The sequence below is a fragment of the Vombatus ursinus genome, unplaced genomic scaffold (genome assembly GCF_900497805.2).
Source record: "Vombatus ursinus unplaced genomic scaffold, bare-nosed wombat genome assembly UNPS02014774.1, whole genome shotgun sequence".
In the NCBI taxonomy this organism is placed as follows: Eukaryota; Metazoa; Chordata; class Mammalia; order Diprotodontia; family Vombatidae; genus Vombatus; species Vombatus ursinus.
The window spans coordinates 14,631,397-14,650,752 of record NW_020954552.1 but is presented as its reverse complement, the minus strand read 5'-3'; the positions used below and the strand labels follow the sequence as shown (position 1 = coordinate 14,650,752).

Sequence of the window (19,356 nt, the reverse complement as noted above, 5' to 3'; positions counted from 1 at the left end):
AGCACTTTGACAGCTGTGATTCAATGGACTCGAGCAGGGAGAGACTTGAGGCAGAGATATCAATTAGGAGACTGATTCAAGAATCTAGGCAAAAGGTGAAGAGGGCTTGAACTAATTTTAACTGTAAACTTACTGTTTAAGTGGAGAGAGGATACAGGAAGGGACAGAGTAGAAATGGCAAGATTTGGCTCCTGATTTCACATGTGGGATGAGAAAGTAAGGAAGGGAAGTCAGTGCTCAGGTTAAGAACCTGAGAGATTAGAAAGATGTTGGTGCCTTTGACAGAAATAGGGAAGTCTGGAAGAGGAGAGAGTTTGAGAAGAAGGATAATAAATTCAGTTTGGACGTGGTAAGTTTAAAATGTTTCGGGGATATTCAGTTTAACATGGCCAACTCGCAAGGATGATATAAGACTAGCACACAGGAGAGATTATCTTTCTTAGAAACAGAATTAAGTTGAAGAAGGTTGTTCTCTAACTTAATGCTTTTAGAGCACCCCATCTAGTTTTTATTACATTTTAATTAGTGATCATTTTCTGTAATGCTTTGAACCAAGATTAGAATTAAACATGTACTCTTGCTTGCTTCAAAACAGAACTTCAATGTTAAAAAAGAAAAAAAAAATTCCTGTTCAATAAAAGTATATCCTAAACATCTGAAAGTGTGTGGGTTCCTAGGGAACATAGCTTGAGCTAGGTGTTTTATGCATAATTTTGGTAGACAAAGGTGAGGAAGCCAAAATACAAGTCTAGGTGAACTTTTGGCACTCCTTATTCTTCTCTGGACTTAAAAAAATATCTTATTAAAGGTAAGCCCGGAGTTCCTAATTCATGGATAATTTGTGTTCTTTAGAAACAATCTAATTAGAAAGATACGGTAGAGATAAAAGCTTGTGAATATTAGAAGACCTAGCTAACAACAAATTTCAAAGTCCTTTATCAGCAAGACATCCAATTTTAAGTAGGAAATAATTAGTTATCCCTTCCACATCGCAACTTTCCCCATCACAGTTTCGATATAGCATGGGGCAGCATGAAGAAATGAAATAGGAATTTTAGGGGAGTTTTGCGAAGCTGAAGACGCCACGTGAAGGCCAGTAAACAATACAGAACCTACGACCAAACAACCCAAATTCTACAATAAACATTTCATAAAAGAAAAATAAAAAAATTTAAACTTTTTCTCTGGTATAGCAGGCTAAAAACATTTGCACGGATTTTCCAGATTGTGGGTGCGCTGCGCCCTAACTCCCCCCACCATGATGAGGAAGGGGTAATTGTTTAGGCCCTGGACCATATAATATGTGTCTTAAATAGTAAGCCTAAGACATTACATGATTGGTAAACTCTAATTAAAAAAAGAAAAGTAAATAAATGCTAATAAATGCTATTATTGTTGTTGTTATTATTATTAAATATTTATGGATAGTTTCCTAGTTTTCAGGTTTTTAAAAATGTTAACTTCAAATATAAGACAACTGTTACTGAGGAATAAGTTCTTCATAAAATGTAACAATGATGTGTGGATTTAAAATATGCATATATGCATGCTTGTTAAAACATATACTGAAAAATCCTGTTATAAACTACTTATATTCAAAATCTCATTCACTTTCATACATAGCTCAACACTAAGACAGAATATGCAATTAGCTCTGCATAGACTATGCTTCTCACAACTCTTTTGGTCTCAATATGCATCATGAAATTTCGAACAATTCAATTTGTTCATTTTAATGTTATTCTCCTTTTACATTTTCAGGGCATTGCCATAAAGCACCTTGCTTTTCTGCAGACCCTCAGGCATCAATTAACAAGGATACCAGATTGAATACATAATTCAAATTAAAGTCAGACCCTTGGTCATATCACTATTTATCATATTATGTATCTCATAATTTTGGGGAGAAGTAGGTTTACTTTTCCCTTCACAATAAATCTATTTTTAGATTTCATATTTATCAGAAGCATGAGTGGTATCTGACTTAACAATGTCTGCCTTCCTAACTTCTAGGATCCAAAATAGTGAATGCGTAGGTGTTGTGAGTTCTCTAAATGACTTTAAATTTATGTACATTTTGACCCCAAAGTACCAAGTAATATAAGTTGTCTATGTAGATCAAAAGAGTTTTTTTAAACAATAGTTCCCCCCCTTTTTTAAAGGACAAGCTGCTGTACCCCCAGATAGACACTAAAACATGGACTGTCATCATTTTGATCCTGTTAGAGTTCTTCTTGTTATCTGGATATACTCACTTTGCTAGTGTGCTGGAACTGGAGTCAGAATGACATGAGTTCAAAATCCTCCTTCAGATACTTATTAGCTATATGATCTTGGGCAAGTCAGTAATTTTTTTGAGTGTTTCTTCATCTGTAAAATGGAGGAAAAAATAGCATCCACTTCACAGCTATGTTGGGAGGTTCAAATGGGAATGACTGATGTAAAGTATGTAATGCACTTTGCAATCTTTAAAGGACTACATACAGATAAAAGCTATTATTATTAGCATTAATGTGTTCCACATATGGAAATATTAAGTATGAATGAACAAAAAATCAGAAATCTCTACTACATTGACTTTATTATCCTTCCCTTGGATAGTTCTTATTATTTAAACCACCAATGACTGATATTTATTCAACACTGGATACCTACGGGAGAAGGTCTTTATTTGAAGACTAAAAAGATAACACAAAATATGTTGAAAGATTTTTAATGCTAGCTTGCTTGTTACAATGGAATGTACATTTAAGCATATGTAGAAATAGATATATCTATAAATCTGTGTCTAATCCATAAAGATGTGGCCTGACATTTTATTATAATGTGAAGATGATACTGTGTGCTTTGAAGGCTTTACTAGTGGAATGCAGGGTCTACCAGGTTGGAGAGGTTTCAAGCAGTCTTGGAAATAAATCAAGCTTGTTTTCTGAAGACCAGTCTAAATAAACATGGCTATCGGGGGATGAATTACTTCCCCATAATAACCCACTAAATTTCAAATTGGCCACTGGTCCCATGCGGTCTATTTTCAATTCTGCAATAGCAGAGGAACTTAAAAAGGGACAGAAGGTCCCTTTCAATTCTTACACTGTTTATGATCATTAATTTAGTTATTTGCATTTAACAGTGGCAAAGTGGGGTGGGGGGACAGGCTGACAGAAACAATGGAACTGGGAGTTTAAATCTCTCCTTGGTCTCATCTGTGACTGGGGGCAGATCATTTAACCTCTTTGGATCAGAATTTCTTGAATAAAATGAAGGGTTTGTACTAGATGGCCCTGAACATTCCCACTTTCTTCAACTAATCCTCCGATTACAGTATCTCCAGATCCTTCACCATTTTGCCTTGCTCCTGACACTCAGTCTAGTTTATGAATATTTCCTTGCATGTGGTACCCAGAACTGAACACAATTTAGGATTTCATCTAACCAAGGCAGAAGACACATGGATTCTCATGTCCTTAGTACTAGACACTATGCTGATTTTTCTAAGCTTAAGCGTGGAGTACCTTTCTTGGGTTCCATAGCACACTGCTGACTCACGTTGAGCTTTAAGTTCACTAAAACTCGCAGATATTTTTTTTCCCTTCAGAAGAACTGCTGTCTAGTTATGCCTCAAACCTCATATAAATCCAAAGGTAAGAGTTTATACTATGCCTTGTTACTTCTCATCTCATTAGATGGGTCTCAGCGTTCTACCTGTTAAGAGCTTTAATTGGCATTACATAAGTACGAAACCTCAGCCGAGTCACCATACTTCTATAATTCTCAATATCTTCATCTATAAAGTGAAGAGGGTTCCATCAAACGAATGCTAAGATTTCTTCCAGTTCTGAAACTCTGTGATCCTATAAACAGAAATGGGGAGGGTCATGATACTTAAACGTTTGTGTAAGATGCTTTCTGCAAATGAAAATGGCGATAAGTGTTCAGTCAAATCAGCAGAGTAGGAAGAAGGGAAAATAATTTCTAAAGATTGGGAAGTCAAATTCTAGGCACATTCTGTTTTGTTTTCTGAACTTAGGCAATTACTTATTTGTCACATATAGCAGCACGAAGACTCCTGTCAGTTCTAACATCCAATTATCCTAAATAGTTATGTATTTATGTAACTTTACATAATTTACATTGGTACGACTCAAAGCTAAAGTAAGTAACTTTTGCGGGACATACTTATTATCAGGGATCAAATCTTACAATTTTTCCACTTTCATCACAAAATAAGTGAGTTTGAAAGAACAAAAAATTTGTCTGGGGAAATTTAACATTTTTGTATCAATGATTAAAGGTCAGTACTATTTTAAAATGATCTTTGATACAAAGTTATAAACCATTTTTATTGTCCTGATAAAGCATAGTGTATATAGCGTCCTAATAAATATAATCCAGAATAAGAGAAGTACATTCCCATTCCTGAACTGGGAATTAGGATACCTGGGCTAGAATCCTGGCTCTGACACTCAACCTTTTCCTTTAAAATAGTGACAATGATCCATCTATATACTCTCACAAGGTTGTCCTGAGGGGCCAAGGAGATAATGTATATAAAGTAACATTGTAAACCTTAAAGATTTATATAAATGTCAGGTAATATATTTATTTTAAAGCATTATAATTAAGACTTTTCACTAATTTACTCATGTCTTTCTCCAATAAAGCTGAATCAGTCAAGTTTTATGGTACTAGAATCTACATTTATGACTGATTTAGTTTTCTGTACTCAGTTTATAACCTAGATTAGCACTTACTATAAGAAAGAGAGGATGTGTATGGAGTTTGGATGTCGAGTTTTACAAATTACATGAGGGGAATATTTCCCTCATCGTACTGGTTTGGCTCTCCTCACCAATCTGCATTTTTCTTTCCCTTGGAGTATCTTCAACAAATAGTGAGCTATCAGGACTGGTTACCTCCGGTCAAATGATACATTTTAGATTTGGAGTGTGTATTAGGGACAATATAATTGATAAGGCAACTGAGGCCCGAAAAAGTTAAGTTTTTTGGTAAACGTTACACAAGAAGTAGGAGAGCCAAGATTTGAAAACAGGTCCTGGTACTCAAAAACTAGTACTCTTTAAAACTATACACTATGCATATCTTGTCAAGTCTCAGGCGCCTGGCTTATAGCTCAGTGCTTAATTCTTTTATTTCATGTTATATCACATAATATGTATGCCATATAATTACTGATTTCTATGATTATTTTTCCACAGTAGCATCTAAAGTTTTATTATCTTATTATTAAATATTACTATTAAAACACTTGTTTAAGACTCAGGGCAGGTATGATGACTATTTTTGGACAAGCCAACTCAGGAATTTGTTTTGCTTGACCACACCTATGTGTTACAAGGGCTTTTATGTTTCTTTTTCAAGGATTGGGGGAAGGTGGGTGTGAAAAAAGGTGGATTTTCAGTCATTGAAAAAAAAATATGAACCCCCCCCCCAAAAAAAACCAACCCAACTTGTTCACATGTTTACCTGGGCTCAAATTAACCCACAGTATAAAGTCAAAGAGCCATAGACTTAAAGTTGTATAAATTAGAACCTAATTCCTAATTTACCATAATTCAGACATATTAAAAATAATTCTAGAGTTGTAAATGACTTTAGGACTGGTTCTAGTGAAAGGTGATGGGTAACATGCTGCATATATAATGTACTATACTAGGTAATGGGAGAAAAAATGGTTAGTAATAAAGTCATTCCTCTTAAGCTTACAATAAGACAGAAAGAGGGCCTGCCTGTTAAGGTCCCTTACAGTTTTAAATCTATAATTATACAAGTTTTATTAAATTTAGCTTTAGTACAGTAAGAGCACAAGGATATAATCCTTGGTATTTCTTCATGTTGTAGACAAAGTGTTACAAAGTCAGTGGTAGCTCATCTGACACTGTATAGTACAGTAACTCTAGAGCTAGTCTTTATTGTAGCTATATGTTGAACTATTAGGCATGGGGCCAAATCTCAAATTTGCACTCAACACTTCCAAATGAAAAACAGTCAGAAGCTAAAATTTGGGTCATCCAAGGGCATAGCTGATGAATTCTCCAGATTTACTGACATCACTGACCTGTAATAACTGTTACATATTGTAACAGGGGCAGTTATATATTGTTATACATCTTGATCCTCAATTGAGTATGAAGGTGGAAAAAAGATTGGGTGAGGAGAAATATCCTATATCTTTTGTAGGGCTTATCAGAAAAAAGATGTTTTTGCAAATTCTAAGATAATTCAAGGTTGGTTGGTTGGTTGGTTTTATAAAGAAATGTATAGAGGGATTATGAGGACAGACTGTAAAAGGATGGGCAGTTATAAATTCAAAAAAAAATATCTAGTCCAGTCCAGTGGTTCTTAACTCTGTTTTTCCAATAACCTAGGGCATCTCCAAATTATTTGGTAAATCAAAATATGTACACAGTATGCTGTAAAAAATGCTAGTTTTGGAATAAGGAGAGATTTGGATAGGAATCCTACCTCTGACACTTATTAGTTGTAAGACATTGGGCTGTATGGATTGACCTGTGACTTCCCTGAGCCTTAGATTCATCTGTAAAATAAAATGAGGGGGTTGTTGGATTCTAAGGTCAGTTAACCTCTAAATTTATGATCCTATAAACCTCTCTGCACACCAGCTTTCTCATCTGTAAAATGAGGAAAATAACTAGTCACTTCTTCATCTAAGGAAGACCTATGAAAAGTCTTTTTAAGTCTGTAAGTACTATACAACTGTCAGTGAACCCTTGAGAGCAGAAATCCTTTTTATATTTGTCTTTGTATCCCTAAAACATAAATTGAGAAAGAAAATGGGGATCTTTAAATAAAATCAAATGACTACACAGCATCAACTCAAATTGGGAATCATGGCTTTGGACCATACTGCTTCCCAAAACATGGCCTAAGGTGAATTAGTTATGTTGGCACATGGTCTACTCAGTCACTTAATCACTAAGTATTTAAGTTATTAAGAACCAATCACGTGCCCAACACTGTGCTAGACGATGGGAAATCAAAACCAAAATCAAAAAAGTCCTTGTCTTCCAGGAACTTACATTCTAACATTTATCAACATTCATAATGACAATTCCTCAACTTTTATTTTTGATTTGAATACTTTTACTTAGATTTTTTAATGACACTACTGAAAAGCAACAAGGTTCTCATTGATTCTGGTCAAGTTTTTGTTGTTGTGGCAAATGCACTAGCCATATGTGTCTCTTAAGCCTTAGCTAAAGAGTTTTTAGCTCCTTAAGCCTATCGTTATATTTATATTAGAATTGCCAAATCCACAAAATTGTTTTTTCCCCTACATTAAAGTACTTGTGTCTTATTAAATGGTTGTGTCCTCTATGACACAGAAAACTTTTGTAGGCGAGACTCTCAAAAAAGAAACTCAATTCAACTTCACACGATGTAGTATCCCATTTTTGATTCATTTCTGGAATTAAGCTCTTTTTTTGAACTATTTTCTAAGCTCATAACATTAATTATCTCTAGGTTACCTAAGGAATGTGTCTCGGTTAAACTCAAGAAGATGCCTAGACAGTGATTCATTCTTGAAGAATGACTACGAGCCTATTTTGAACCCTTCTTATTTGAACCTCCCCAAATGCACTTCTACCTAATTTGGACATCTCATGCTAATGAAAAAAAAATACAGAAAGATTAACAGCTTGACAGATGTTTTCATTTTCTACCTGGATCTTATTATATTTTGTATCTGAACAGCAAAAAAAAAAAAAAAAATCACTAAGGCAATTATATTTTAACTGTAATCACATATTTTTATTAAGCATACAAGGGCTATTGGCACATGGATTTTAAAAGTTGACAAGCAAAGTGCTTCTCTACAAACCAAGGCTGCTTACCTTATTACTTTGGTTTAAATAACATTAAACTTAAATATAATTTTTATAATTCTTTCATATTATGATACTAAACTAATGAAACTAGAATTACGTCCTTTACCCACTATGAAAAGAGCCAAAAGACAAAAGTTCTACTCGTGTATGAATGTAGAATTAAAGAGTAATTGTTTCCTAGTTAAAAAAATATATGCGTGTGTGTGTATGTGTGTGTGTGTGTGTGTGCGTGCATGTAAGAAAATGTGTTAGTCAGAGGACTTCAAGATAAGATAGTATGAAAGGTTGCAGAGGAGCCCAACTCTCCCACATATATTCCAGCAATGACCTAAAAAAGGCAGCAGACTAAATAATGATATAAAAATTCAAAGAGAAATATCACTAACCTCCTTCATCTGGCCTAAGTTTGTACAAAAAGACAGTGAGATCTATGACAAGGAAAAACAGCATGAACTCGGATGAAAAGGCCTGAAACTTTGGACACAGAAGGTCTGAAGTGACTGGAACAAAAGATTAAGAATTTAAAAGGGAATAATGAAAAAAAAAAGTGGGAAGGAAGAAGCCTAGCAGTACCAGATCTCATACTATATTAAGAAACAAAAATCATCAAAACAATTTGGTAATGGCTAAAAACAACAGCAGCAACAACAATTGATCAGCGGGTGAGATGAGGAACACAAGACAAAAACAATCATAGCAGTTTAATGTTTAATAAACCCAAAGACTTCAATTACTAGAGTAAGGATGCATTCACTATCTGACAAAAATTGCTGGGAAAACCGGAAAGCAGTCTGGCAGAAATTAGGTTGATGACATATTACACTATATAATACATTAAACTCCAATTAGATATAGGACCTAGAAAGTCATATCACAAGCAAATTAGAGGCAAATGGAAGGAAATTCCATTCACAACCATGGAAAAGGATAAGAGTTCTTGACTACATGAAAGACAGGGAGGATCACAGGTAATAAAATGGACAGTTTTGATTACACAGAATTAAAAAGTTTTTGGACAAAATTAATGCAGCAAAAATTAGGAGGGAAAGGGTTAACTGGGGGAAAAAATCTTTGCAAAATGTTTCTCTGACAAAGGTGTAATATTCAAGATATACAAAGAATTGATTCTAGTATAGAAGAACAAAATCCATTTCCCAATTGACATACCATCAAAGGATATGAACACACAGTTCTCAAAACAATAAAGTCAAGTTAACAATCATACAAAAACACTCCAAATAATTAGAGAAAAGCAAATTAAAACAATTCCAAAAAGCAGGTTAAAGTTACTCAAGCCACTAAATTGAGACTCTAATACTAGACACAATGGACTCTTATGTACAAAAATATTCATTAGCAATGCTTCATTGTAGCAAAAAATGGAAACTAAGTTTCTGTAAACTGTGAAATGGTTGAATAAATTATGCTATTTGTAATGGAACACTGTATTGTCTGAAGAAATGATGAAAGCAATGGATTCAGAGAAACCTGAGAAAGCCATTATGAACTGATGCAGAGAGCAGTGAGCAGGACTAGGAAAACAATTTATACAATGACTACTACACCACTGTAAGCAAAAGAGCTTTTTAAACATTTAGTAACTCTGTTCAATTGAATATCCATCAATGACTCCAGAAGGCAGATTTCCCATCTCTTCACAGAAGTGACTGACTAGAAGTGCATATTCAGGCTTGGCCAATGTGTGGATTTCTTTTACTTGATTATGCTAACTTGTTGTAGAGGAGGATTTGGTGGGGGGTGGGGGGGTTGGGGAGAGAAATTAGAAGGGTAATAGCAATGCCAAAAAAATGAAAGAGCACCAGAGAAGCATTTCAAGTAAATGCAAAGAAGAGGTTCAGAGAGGAATACAGAAAGCAAGACAGCTCTGGAACATGCTGAATTAAAGAAAAACAAACAAGCTGCTTATAATGAGATTCAAAGTTTCATATGCAATTCTATTTCTTTTTTTTTTGTACATAAGATTTCTAGCAGGTGTCATGGTGTTTCAAGTTCAGAATAATAATTTTTTTTTAAAGTCAACCACCAGAAAACTTCCCAGAGCTACCTTTAAATCTGTTAAATGATCAACAGTTTATTCACCATTATAGAGAATCTTAACCAACAACAGTCTATCTAGCAATGTAGAATCTGGGTAGTAAAAACAGGACTCACTACTTAGTTATTAAGCTGGAAATATTAAGCTTCTACCCAAGGTATTGTACTGGCTAGAATCAGGACAACTTTCCAGATTACATGGATTGAAGCCTTCTTTTGTAAATATGTTGGCTTCTAAAAACAAACAACTGTGATTTCATTGGTTGAATAGGTTAGTCCTTGTAAGGAAACTCTCTCTACCAACACAGATCAATCAGTACCTGCTCCATAATTTATAGTATCTGACAGTTCCTTTGGGGTTACTGAGGGTCACACATCCAGGAGGAGTCTGAGGTGGGGTAAATAAATAGCAAGATTCTTTGGTATTTAATATAATTGGCAAATACTAAATACAAGAAGCTTCTTATTAGATCCTTCCACCACTCAAATACTTCTTATGCCCTTATCACGTCAAGATTTATTTTTACTTAACTTTCAGATCAGGTATTCCTTAATTACACTTTTACTTAAATGGGTTTTGGGGGGAGATGGGGAACAAGGTAAGCAAGGCTGTAGGATGAGTTCCCATAAAGGAATTTTCTGAAAGGTCATTTCAATGAAGGAAACCTTGGGGGTCCACTATTGTGTATGTTGTGGGACGAAACTAAAATGAAACAAAACCAAACCAATTAGTTGTTTCAGCAAGCGCTGGAGCTTGAAAAACTTCCCTAGACCACTGCCCAGGTAATAAGGGAAAAGAAAGCAGAGAAAACAAGGGAATTTCTGGATCTCAAAGTTCGACAGAAACCAGGCTACAGTCGGTTCTTCCCACACCTGTCAGCTGACGCTCCCAGCAGCTATTTTTAAAACCCTTCGCGGGGCGGGGTCACTCGTGGGCAGCGCCGGCCCACGTTCCGGAGGCGTTCTTGGATGCCCTGGGCTGGGTACGGGGACCTTATCCTCATCTTTCGCTCCATCCCCCGGCCTCTCGGGCCCCTCTTTGCCCTCCTTTCCAGAAAGCCTTCGTCCGGTGCGGTTCTGGTGCGGGCACCTCGCTGCCTCCCCGCTGATCTCCCCGTCTGCGCACCGAAGCCTGCCCCCTGGCCCGTCGCCCCCTCACCCCAAGGCCACCCCGGTCCACCGCCCGCAGCCCAGGTGCACCAACCCAGCCCCGACCCCCGGCTCTTACCATAGTGAGACCTCCGCTACCCCCAGCCACATCACCCTTCCGGGGCAACGGGCGGAAGAGGCGTTTGGCCCCGCCCCCTCTTCTCGCCTCGCTCCTCACGCTTCCCGATGATTGGTAGGAGGAAGGAACGCGTCTCACGCGCTGCGAGGCTGCGGCTGCGCGGTTGGTCTAGAATTTAGGGAAAGGGCTGCTCAACTGTCCCTGGGTAGTGACGCAATGGGAAGAAGGTCCTTCTGATTGGCCGCGGCTCTTTGTGCCTTGGGAGCGGGCCTTTTGGAGGAAGCCGGAAGTGGAGACTCTGAACGAGGTAGGGCCCGGAAGCGGGGGTGTCCCCGGCGCGCCATTCCCCTGTCCATTGGGGCCAGTCCTTGCTATCCTCGTCCTCTTCGGACCCCCGGGGGCCACCCCAGTTTACCAAGTCCCTCCAGCTCCTCCTAGTGCTGGCTTCCCATTCTTCGCCGCCCCTCCCCCCTGCTTCGGAAAACTCGAGCAAGCCTACCTCCCCCCCCCTTATTTTTTCCCCCCCAGCTCCCGGGGGTGGGGAATCCTCATTCTTCTCCTCAGGGCAGCGGAATACTGAAGGGTCTGGGGGTGGTGGCGGAATTAATGAATTTAAGGAGAACTTGGATTTAGTGGATTGGAATCCCAAAGCCTTTCTCCCAGTCAGGTGCTGGCAAATTGTAAGGCACAGTGATTAAGTATTTTTTAAGCGCTTACTGTATGCAGGTTACTGTTGCTAAGACCCGGGATACACCGAACCCCCTCCAAAGTTCTTTGGTTCCTGCCCTTAAATAGCTCAAATGCGAATGAGGACACAATGTGTCAATGACTAGCTACATTTAAGATACGTACAGAGTAGATGGAACGAAATCTCAGAGGTTAAGGGCAGATGGCCACAGGGAGAGGAGATTGGGAGATCCTCGAGAGGCCTCTAGGAATCACAGGTTAGAAGGGAGAGTATTCCAGGCCTGGGGACCACGAGGGTGGACATTGAGATGCAAGATAGGATGTCCTGTGTGAGGAACCCCGAGAAGGCCCTTGGCTGGGGCATTCAGTTTGTGGACGGTAGTAAAGTGATGAAGTAGGAAAGTTAGGAAAGAACCGTGTTATGAATTGCTTCAAATGTCAAACAGAAGACTTTATTTGATCCTAGAGGTAATAGGAAGTGGAGAGAAGGGAATGACAGTGAGAAATGATCTAGAAGAAGAAATGACAGGTTTTGGTAATGGAGTGGGGACTTAAGTCCAGAATGGCATTGAGGTTGCAAATTTGAGTGTCTAGGAAGATGGTAGTGTCCTCAACAGTTATAAAGAAATTTCAGAAGATGTGGATTTTAGGGTGAAAGATAGCTTTGTTTTAGACATGCTGAGTTTGAGATGCCTATAGCACATCCAGTTCAAAATGGTAGTTGGTGATGTGGAAATGGAGCTATGGAGGGTTGGACATACAGATCTGGGAATTATCTGCAAAGCTAATAATTGAACCTATGGGTGATGATGAAGATCACCAAGTGAGATTGTATAGAAGGAAAAGAGAAGAGAGCTCAGGACAGAGAATACCCACATTCAGTGGAAGTGGCGGGGATGGCAGTCTAGCAAAGGAGATTGAAAAGTGGTCAGGAAGGAGAAGAAACGGGAGAGCAAAGTTATCAAAACTTAGGAAAGTATCAAAGAGGAGAAGGTGACCAATAATGGCAAACATTGTAGAGAGGTCAAGAAGGAAGAAAACAGAAAAGGTGATTAGATTTGGCAATTAAGAAATCATTAGTAAATTGAGAGAGTTTTCCTTGGATGTATTAGGAAGCCAGGTTGCAGAGAGTTTAGAAGAGTGAGACTTATTCAGTGCCATATTAATCAAACTGCCAAAAAATTTCTTCATAGAGCTAGAAAAAAATAATAGAATTCTTCTGCAAGAACAAAAGGTCAAGAATATCAGGGGAATTAATGAAAAAAAATGCAAAGAATGAGGTCAAAATGAGTATGTGATTTAGACATAAAGGGTAATACCATAAACAAATTAGATCAAAGAATAGTTTACCTGTTAGATATAAGAAGAAAGGAAGATTTTATGTCCAAACAAGAGGTAGAGAGCATTATGAGATGTAAAATGGATAATTTTGATTATGTTAAAAAATATTTTTCTTTTTTGCACAAATAAGACCAATATAACAAAGATTAGAAGGAAAGCAGAATGTTGGGATTTTTTTTTTTTAATAGCAAGTGTCTCTGATAAAGGCTTGATTTCTCAAATATATAGAAAACTAAGCCAAAACATAAGTCGTTCCCCAATTGATAAAATGACAAAAGGATATGAACAAGCATTTTTCAGATGAAGAAATCAAAGCTATCTGTAGTTATGAAAAAAATGCTCGAGATCACTATAGATTAGAGAAGTGCACATTAAGACAATTCTGAAGTACCACCTCACATATATCAGATTGGCTAACATGATAGAAAAGTTAAATGATAAATGTTGAAGGGGATATGAGAAAACTAGGACACTAATGCATTGTTGGTAGAGTTGTGAAGTGATCCACCCATTCTGGAGAGCAATTTGGAACTATGCCCAAAGGGCAATCAAACTGTATATTCTCTTTGATCCAGCAATATCACTACTAGACCTATATCCCAAAGAGATTTTTAAAAGGGTGGGGGTGAGGGGTAGGCCTATTTATTTAAAAATATTTGTAGCAGCTCTTTGTGGTAGCACAGAATTGGAAATTGAGGGGATGCCCATTAATTGGGTCATAGCTGAACAAGTTGTGGTATATGAATGCAATAGAATATTATTGTGCTATAAGAAATGATGAGCAGGATGATTTCAGAAAAAAACCTGGGAAGACTTAGATGAACTGATGCTGAGTGAAATGAGCAGAACCAGGAGAACATTGTACACAGTAACAGCTATATTGTATGATAATCAACTATGAATGATAGCTATTCTCAGCAATATAATGAGCCAGTGCAGATGACTTTCTCAAAGAGTTTAGCCATTAAAGGGTGGAGAGATATAGAATAATTGGTTATCCAGGATGGTCATTTCATGTGAGGGTTTTCTTTTGTTTAAGGATGGGAAACACATAGATGTATCTGTAAGTAAGTGTGAAAGATTGAGAATCAGGACCATAGAGGTGGCAGTTGGTGGAGAAAATGAGAGGATGGGATCAAGGTGTACTTTGTGAAGGCATTGGCCTTGTCAAGGAGAAGGGGCACCTTATCATCCAAGACAATTAAAGGAGGAAGTAGTAGGGAGATTGCCTGGTTGATGAGATGAGAAAAGGAGAAGAAGAGCCTGCCTCTTTGTGGATGGCCTCATTCTTTTCAGGGAGGTGTGAAGCAAGGCCCTCAGCTGAGAGGATGAGGGGGTTACTGTGGGAAGCTTGAGGAAAGACAAGTTTTGGAAAAAGCTCATATGGCAAGTAGGCTAGCTGACTGATTAGCAAGAAGCAGAAATACTTCGGTGAGAGCCCAGCTGAAATTAGATAACAATTTTGTAATGGACCTAAGTGGCATGTTTTTGTGTTTTCCTCCTCTGTTCAATAGCATGTGAATAGGCCTAAGGAAGTTGATAGTGGGAGTAGTCCAGTATTGAGGCTTGGCAATAGGACAAGGGGACAAAGGATTTGAGAATATAGGTTAGTGTAGAGTTACCAAGAGGCTGAGGTAGGGAAAGGAGGTAAATGTAACCAGTGCTTGGGTGATGGCCTGGGAAAGAACTGAAAGGAAGAAGAAATAAAGGTCATGATGATGACAAAGAACCAGGTTAGGGTTTGTAAAGCATAAAGAGAGGCTGAATTATACAAAAAAAATTAGGGTCAGATAAAGAAATTTCTGAGTTCATAAACATGGATATGGAACTCTTGTGGGTGATGGCAAGATCAAAGTTAAGATATTATCTATGTGTGGTTAAGATGAATAGTGGAAACATAGTCTGTGGGAATTGAATAAATTAAGGAATGAGGAAGTTAGGTTATTTGATGGAACATCAATATGCATGTTGAAATTCCCTTTATGGGTGCAGGAGTTGGGGTTGAGAGAAAGATTATGAGCCAGGAACTGAATTAATTGAGAAAGGAAGGAAAATGTCCTGATAGACTAATAGATAATCTGCCAGGATTTGGATTGGGAAATAAATAAGAATACTGTGAACATCAAAGGAAGAGAGGTTACTGAATGATAGTGGTAGAGTGAGAGTCAGAAAGTGGCAAGGCACAGCAAGTATTCTGTCTTCCCCATAACAATTAGTGACTTGGAGGTATTAGGGGTAATATAGTCAGTCCTGAAAAGAGCATCAAGGGAATCAGTTTCATCAGGAGGGGGCAGAACTCAGTGAATCCCAGAAGATGGAATATGAGGAAAAAAAAAACATTTAAGGTGAAAGAAGTATGTACATTGTAGAGTCAGAGTTGCAGAGGGCACAGCAGAAGGGGCAGGCAGATCTGGAATGGCCCATGAAAGGAGTAGGGGAGTAATGGGAGTAAGGGATCATACACTTGAGGATGGGGAATGGGGTTTGTACATTGGCAGTTTGGAGTTCAGAATCACTGGGATGGGGAGAGTAACAGAGGATGGGAGTATGCTAACTGTTGAGGAATCTAGAGAGAGTAATAGTAGTTGAAGAGAGGTCTGTTGAAGCATTCGGGTTTATTCTGTCCTTGTCCTTGATTGTTGAGGCCTGAAGTCCTTTCTTATAGCAGTCAGGAGGAAGATGAAGTGTTGCCTGGTGAGTCTGGAAGCAGAGTCAAGAGGCAGGAGGTACTTGGTAGGTCCAGTGCTGGAGAAGGCTGAGGGAGCCTATAGAAGCTAGGAGGTGATGGGGTCTGCCTGGGGCATCAACCTGGCACTGGTATATTGGAGGAGGTCCCAGAACAGAGGGATTGTGTAGAGAATGGAGAAGTAAGGAGGAGGGTGGCAGTTTCTTGTCCTGGGGCAGCTCTAACTACACTAGGTTACAAATACAAAAAAAGAAACGTTTTCCACTCTCAAGGACCTTACATTCTAAATGAGAGACTTGGATTATTTTTTAGGCATAAAGTAAAATAAGAATAAAATTGTAAAGTAATTAAAACTGCCCAGGTATACAAGATAGTAAGCATTTAATAGGGACCTGAATCTTTCTAGGTAGTTATTTCTCTTAATTGCCTGGATGTTGTCAGGAAAATGACTATGGGTTCTTTCACTGAGAGATTGAAGGCGTTTGGATTGAGATGCTTAACTTTTTCCCCTTCACATTCTACATATAGCAACTACTGCTGACCAATTGTCTGATTACACAGTGCTAATACCAATGTTTAAGAATCTAAATGATAATGTAGTTGAATCTACTGAAAATGGTGTGCACCTGGCATCATTTTACCTTTTGAGTGGTCTGATGGTACTCTAGATTTTTCTTGTCAATGTGGACATTGATAAGGTACCTTTTACTTCTTTTCAAGATGGTATGTCCATGGCTTAAATATAGCTTTGACTGCAAGCAACTTCTTTTACCAGATTATATAGTTGTTTTTTGTTTTTGGTCCAGTTACAGGAGAAGCACTGACAGGGCTGAGGCATGGAGGAATTCAGAATAACAATTTCCATAGCTATGTGTTGGATGCATTGATCTTAGCAGCTAAATTTTTTTTTGGTTTTAATCAGCCAAGATTCATCTTCTCATCCTCACACCTAACCTCCCTCCCCTCACCCCAATCTGAGGATATGAGAAAATGAAAACACATTACAAATGTATAAAGTCGATCAAAACAGATTTCCATGTTTACCATGCCTTTTCTTGAGATCATCTAGTCGTGATAGAAGCACTCTAAGACGTTGTTTCCCTCTATGAGCTCTGATGATGATGGGATGCAGAGGGGACACATGTATCATTGCCCTATATTTAAATATAAGTATTTTATCCTTGTTTAGTCTTTTATCATTATTCATTAATGTTGACCTTTTTATACTTCTATTCACTCCTGTATTTGAACTTCCATGTTTCCCTGAAGCTCTTGTCTATTAAAAGACAAGAAATGCTTCAAAGTCCTCTATTTCATTAAGGTCCATTTTTTTTTCTCCTGTAAGATGATATTAAGTTTTGCTGGGTAAGTTATTCTTGACTGTAAGTCCATATCCTTTGCCTTCTGGAATATTGTATTCTAAGTTCTCTGCTGATTTATAGTGGTGCCTGCTAAATTGTGTGTGATCCTGTGGCTTTGTGGTACTTGAATTCGTTCTTTCTCTTTGATTGCAGTATTTTTTTCTTTGACCTGAAAGCTCTGGATTTTGGTTATAATGTTCCTAGGAGGTTTTACTTTTGTATTTCTTTCAGGAGGTATCCAGTAGATTCTTTTTGCAATTTGTCCTTTGTTTCTAAGAGATCTCGATAGTTTTCTTTTAAAATTTCTTGAAATAGGATGTCCAGGCTCTTTTTTTGGACATTGTATTCAGATAGTCCAATTATTCTTAATTTTTTTTCTTGAACTTTTTTTTTAAGGCAGTTGTTTTTGCTATAAGATAGCTTACATTTACTTCCATTTGTTTCAGCCTTTTGACTTTGCTTTGATATTTCTTGTTTCCTCATCTTGTCATTGGCTTCTGTTTGGTTTATTTGAATTCAGGGAGTCTGTTGCTTGGACAAGATTTTGTACTTCTTGCACCAGGTTGTAATTCCCTTTCGAGTGTTTTGTTCCATAGCTCTCATTTCTTTTCCATTTTTTTCCTCAGGTGCTCTCATGCCATTTATAAAAACATTTAAAAATTCTTTTTCAAACTCTATCTCTTTTAGGAATTCTAGTTGAGTTTGTACCCAAGCTATACATATGTATATATATATTTTTCCCCCAAGGCATTGCTTGTAGATGTTTTGGAATCATTCTCTTCTGTGTTTGTTCTTGAGCTTCCCTGCCACCATAATAGCTCATTATGGTATAGTTATTTTCTTTTTTTCACCTATTCTTTCAGCCTATTTCCTGACTTTGGACTTGATACTAGGGTTAGTCCCTTCCACAATTCTGGAGAGAAGGTTTAAGCTGGTCTTGTTGCTGTTTTCTTGGGTTATTGAGTGTCTTGTTATTCTAGGATCTCAGGGACAAACTAGAGACCTCCAAGCTTTCAATGCTCCCAAAAGAGTCAGATCCAGGACAAAGTCTGATTGCTGCCTCCCTAGGCCAAACTTTTCAAGTTCCTGACCTGGGTTTGGGTCTATGCAAGCATAGAGTTCTACTAGATTCTGCTCCATCAGCCAGCTGGGTACCTCTGTTGGTTCAAAGTGGCAGAATTGTAGGCTCCTCTTTGGTCTGGGTGTCCTGCCTTCATTATTCCTCTGTGGGCTGGGGTTAGATGCTAGAAGTCAGAATCTGCTTTGAATTTGGGGCCCAAGCTACACTGCTGCTGCTATTGTTGCCTTCTGAACGTCTTCCTTTTTTGGTACACCAGCCAGGGCCTCTCTACCTGGACAGGACAAAGGACTCACTGTGGTTTTTTTTGGGATTTTTTCAACGAGATTTCGTCTGGTGCATTTTATAGGTCTGTTTGGGAGAGTTTTGGACAAGAGCTCAACTGTGTTGCTTCCTTCTATTTCATCATCTGGGCTCTATTTCCAGAAACTAACTTTCTGTGGACTTACATATGTTCAAATAGCAGCTTCATATTATATGAGGCCCTCTGCCTCTGGTGTCTCCTGGAAAGCCCAAGGATACTTCAGCCGATTGGTGAGAGGTTCTGTCAAAGTGGAAAACCTAGGCATAATGTGATGTGATTTTTACCGCTGAATCTCTTCCATGGAGATTATGTGTGCCTCCTTTAAAACAAAGTTTATTGTTTTGATTTTTTTAAAAAATTAAATATTTTAAAAGTTAATCTGTCTAGACCAGTACTGCCCTCCCCCTCATACTATCCTGAGAATACTATCTTCTCAAATTTGATAAGTCTATTTTCTGGGAGGATAATTTAGATCAAATTTATCTTTTAGGGAATAGATGAAGATAACACTGACATAAACCACCAGATCTTGAAATTAATGTATTAATAAACCTCTTCAATTGTGAAGGTTTGCTACAACCCAGACACATCCCAAACTAATTTGTGTATCTTCTTCAGAGATCATACCTATCTAGACTCATTATGATCGTGTATTTTCTTCAGAGTCCAATTTTGTGACCATCATTATCCTTGCTTACTGGTTCATCACATTGCTTATCAAGTATAGGGGACCCTTGTCTATGTTGTT

At 37.9% G+C, this 19,356-nt stretch overlaps 2 protein-coding genes across 2 annotated transcripts in view; one reads left to right on the top strand and one right to left on the bottom strand.

Annotated features, from left to right (window-relative positions):
* TMEM167A (transmembrane protein 167A) overlaps nt 1-11,248 on the bottom strand; it is a 33,790-nt gene extending 22,542 nt beyond the window's left edge. Inside the window, exon 1 of the mRNA XM_027864218.1 lies at nt 11,152-11,248. Coding sequence (XP_027720019.1) covers nt 11,152-11,154 — 3 coding nt within the window. The 5' untranslated portion in view covers nt 11,155-11,248. The remainder of the gene's footprint in view (nt 1-11,151) is intronic.
* A 102-nt stretch (nt 11,249-11,350) lies between these two features.
* XRCC4 (X-ray repair cross complementing 4) overlaps nt 11,351-19,356 on the top strand; it is a 363,614-nt gene continuing 355,608 nt past the window's right edge. Inside the window, exon 1 of the mRNA XM_027864217.1 lies at nt 11,351-11,458. The gene's annotated coding sequence lies outside the window, so the exon portion shown is untranslated. The remainder of the gene's footprint in view (nt 11,459-19,356) is intronic.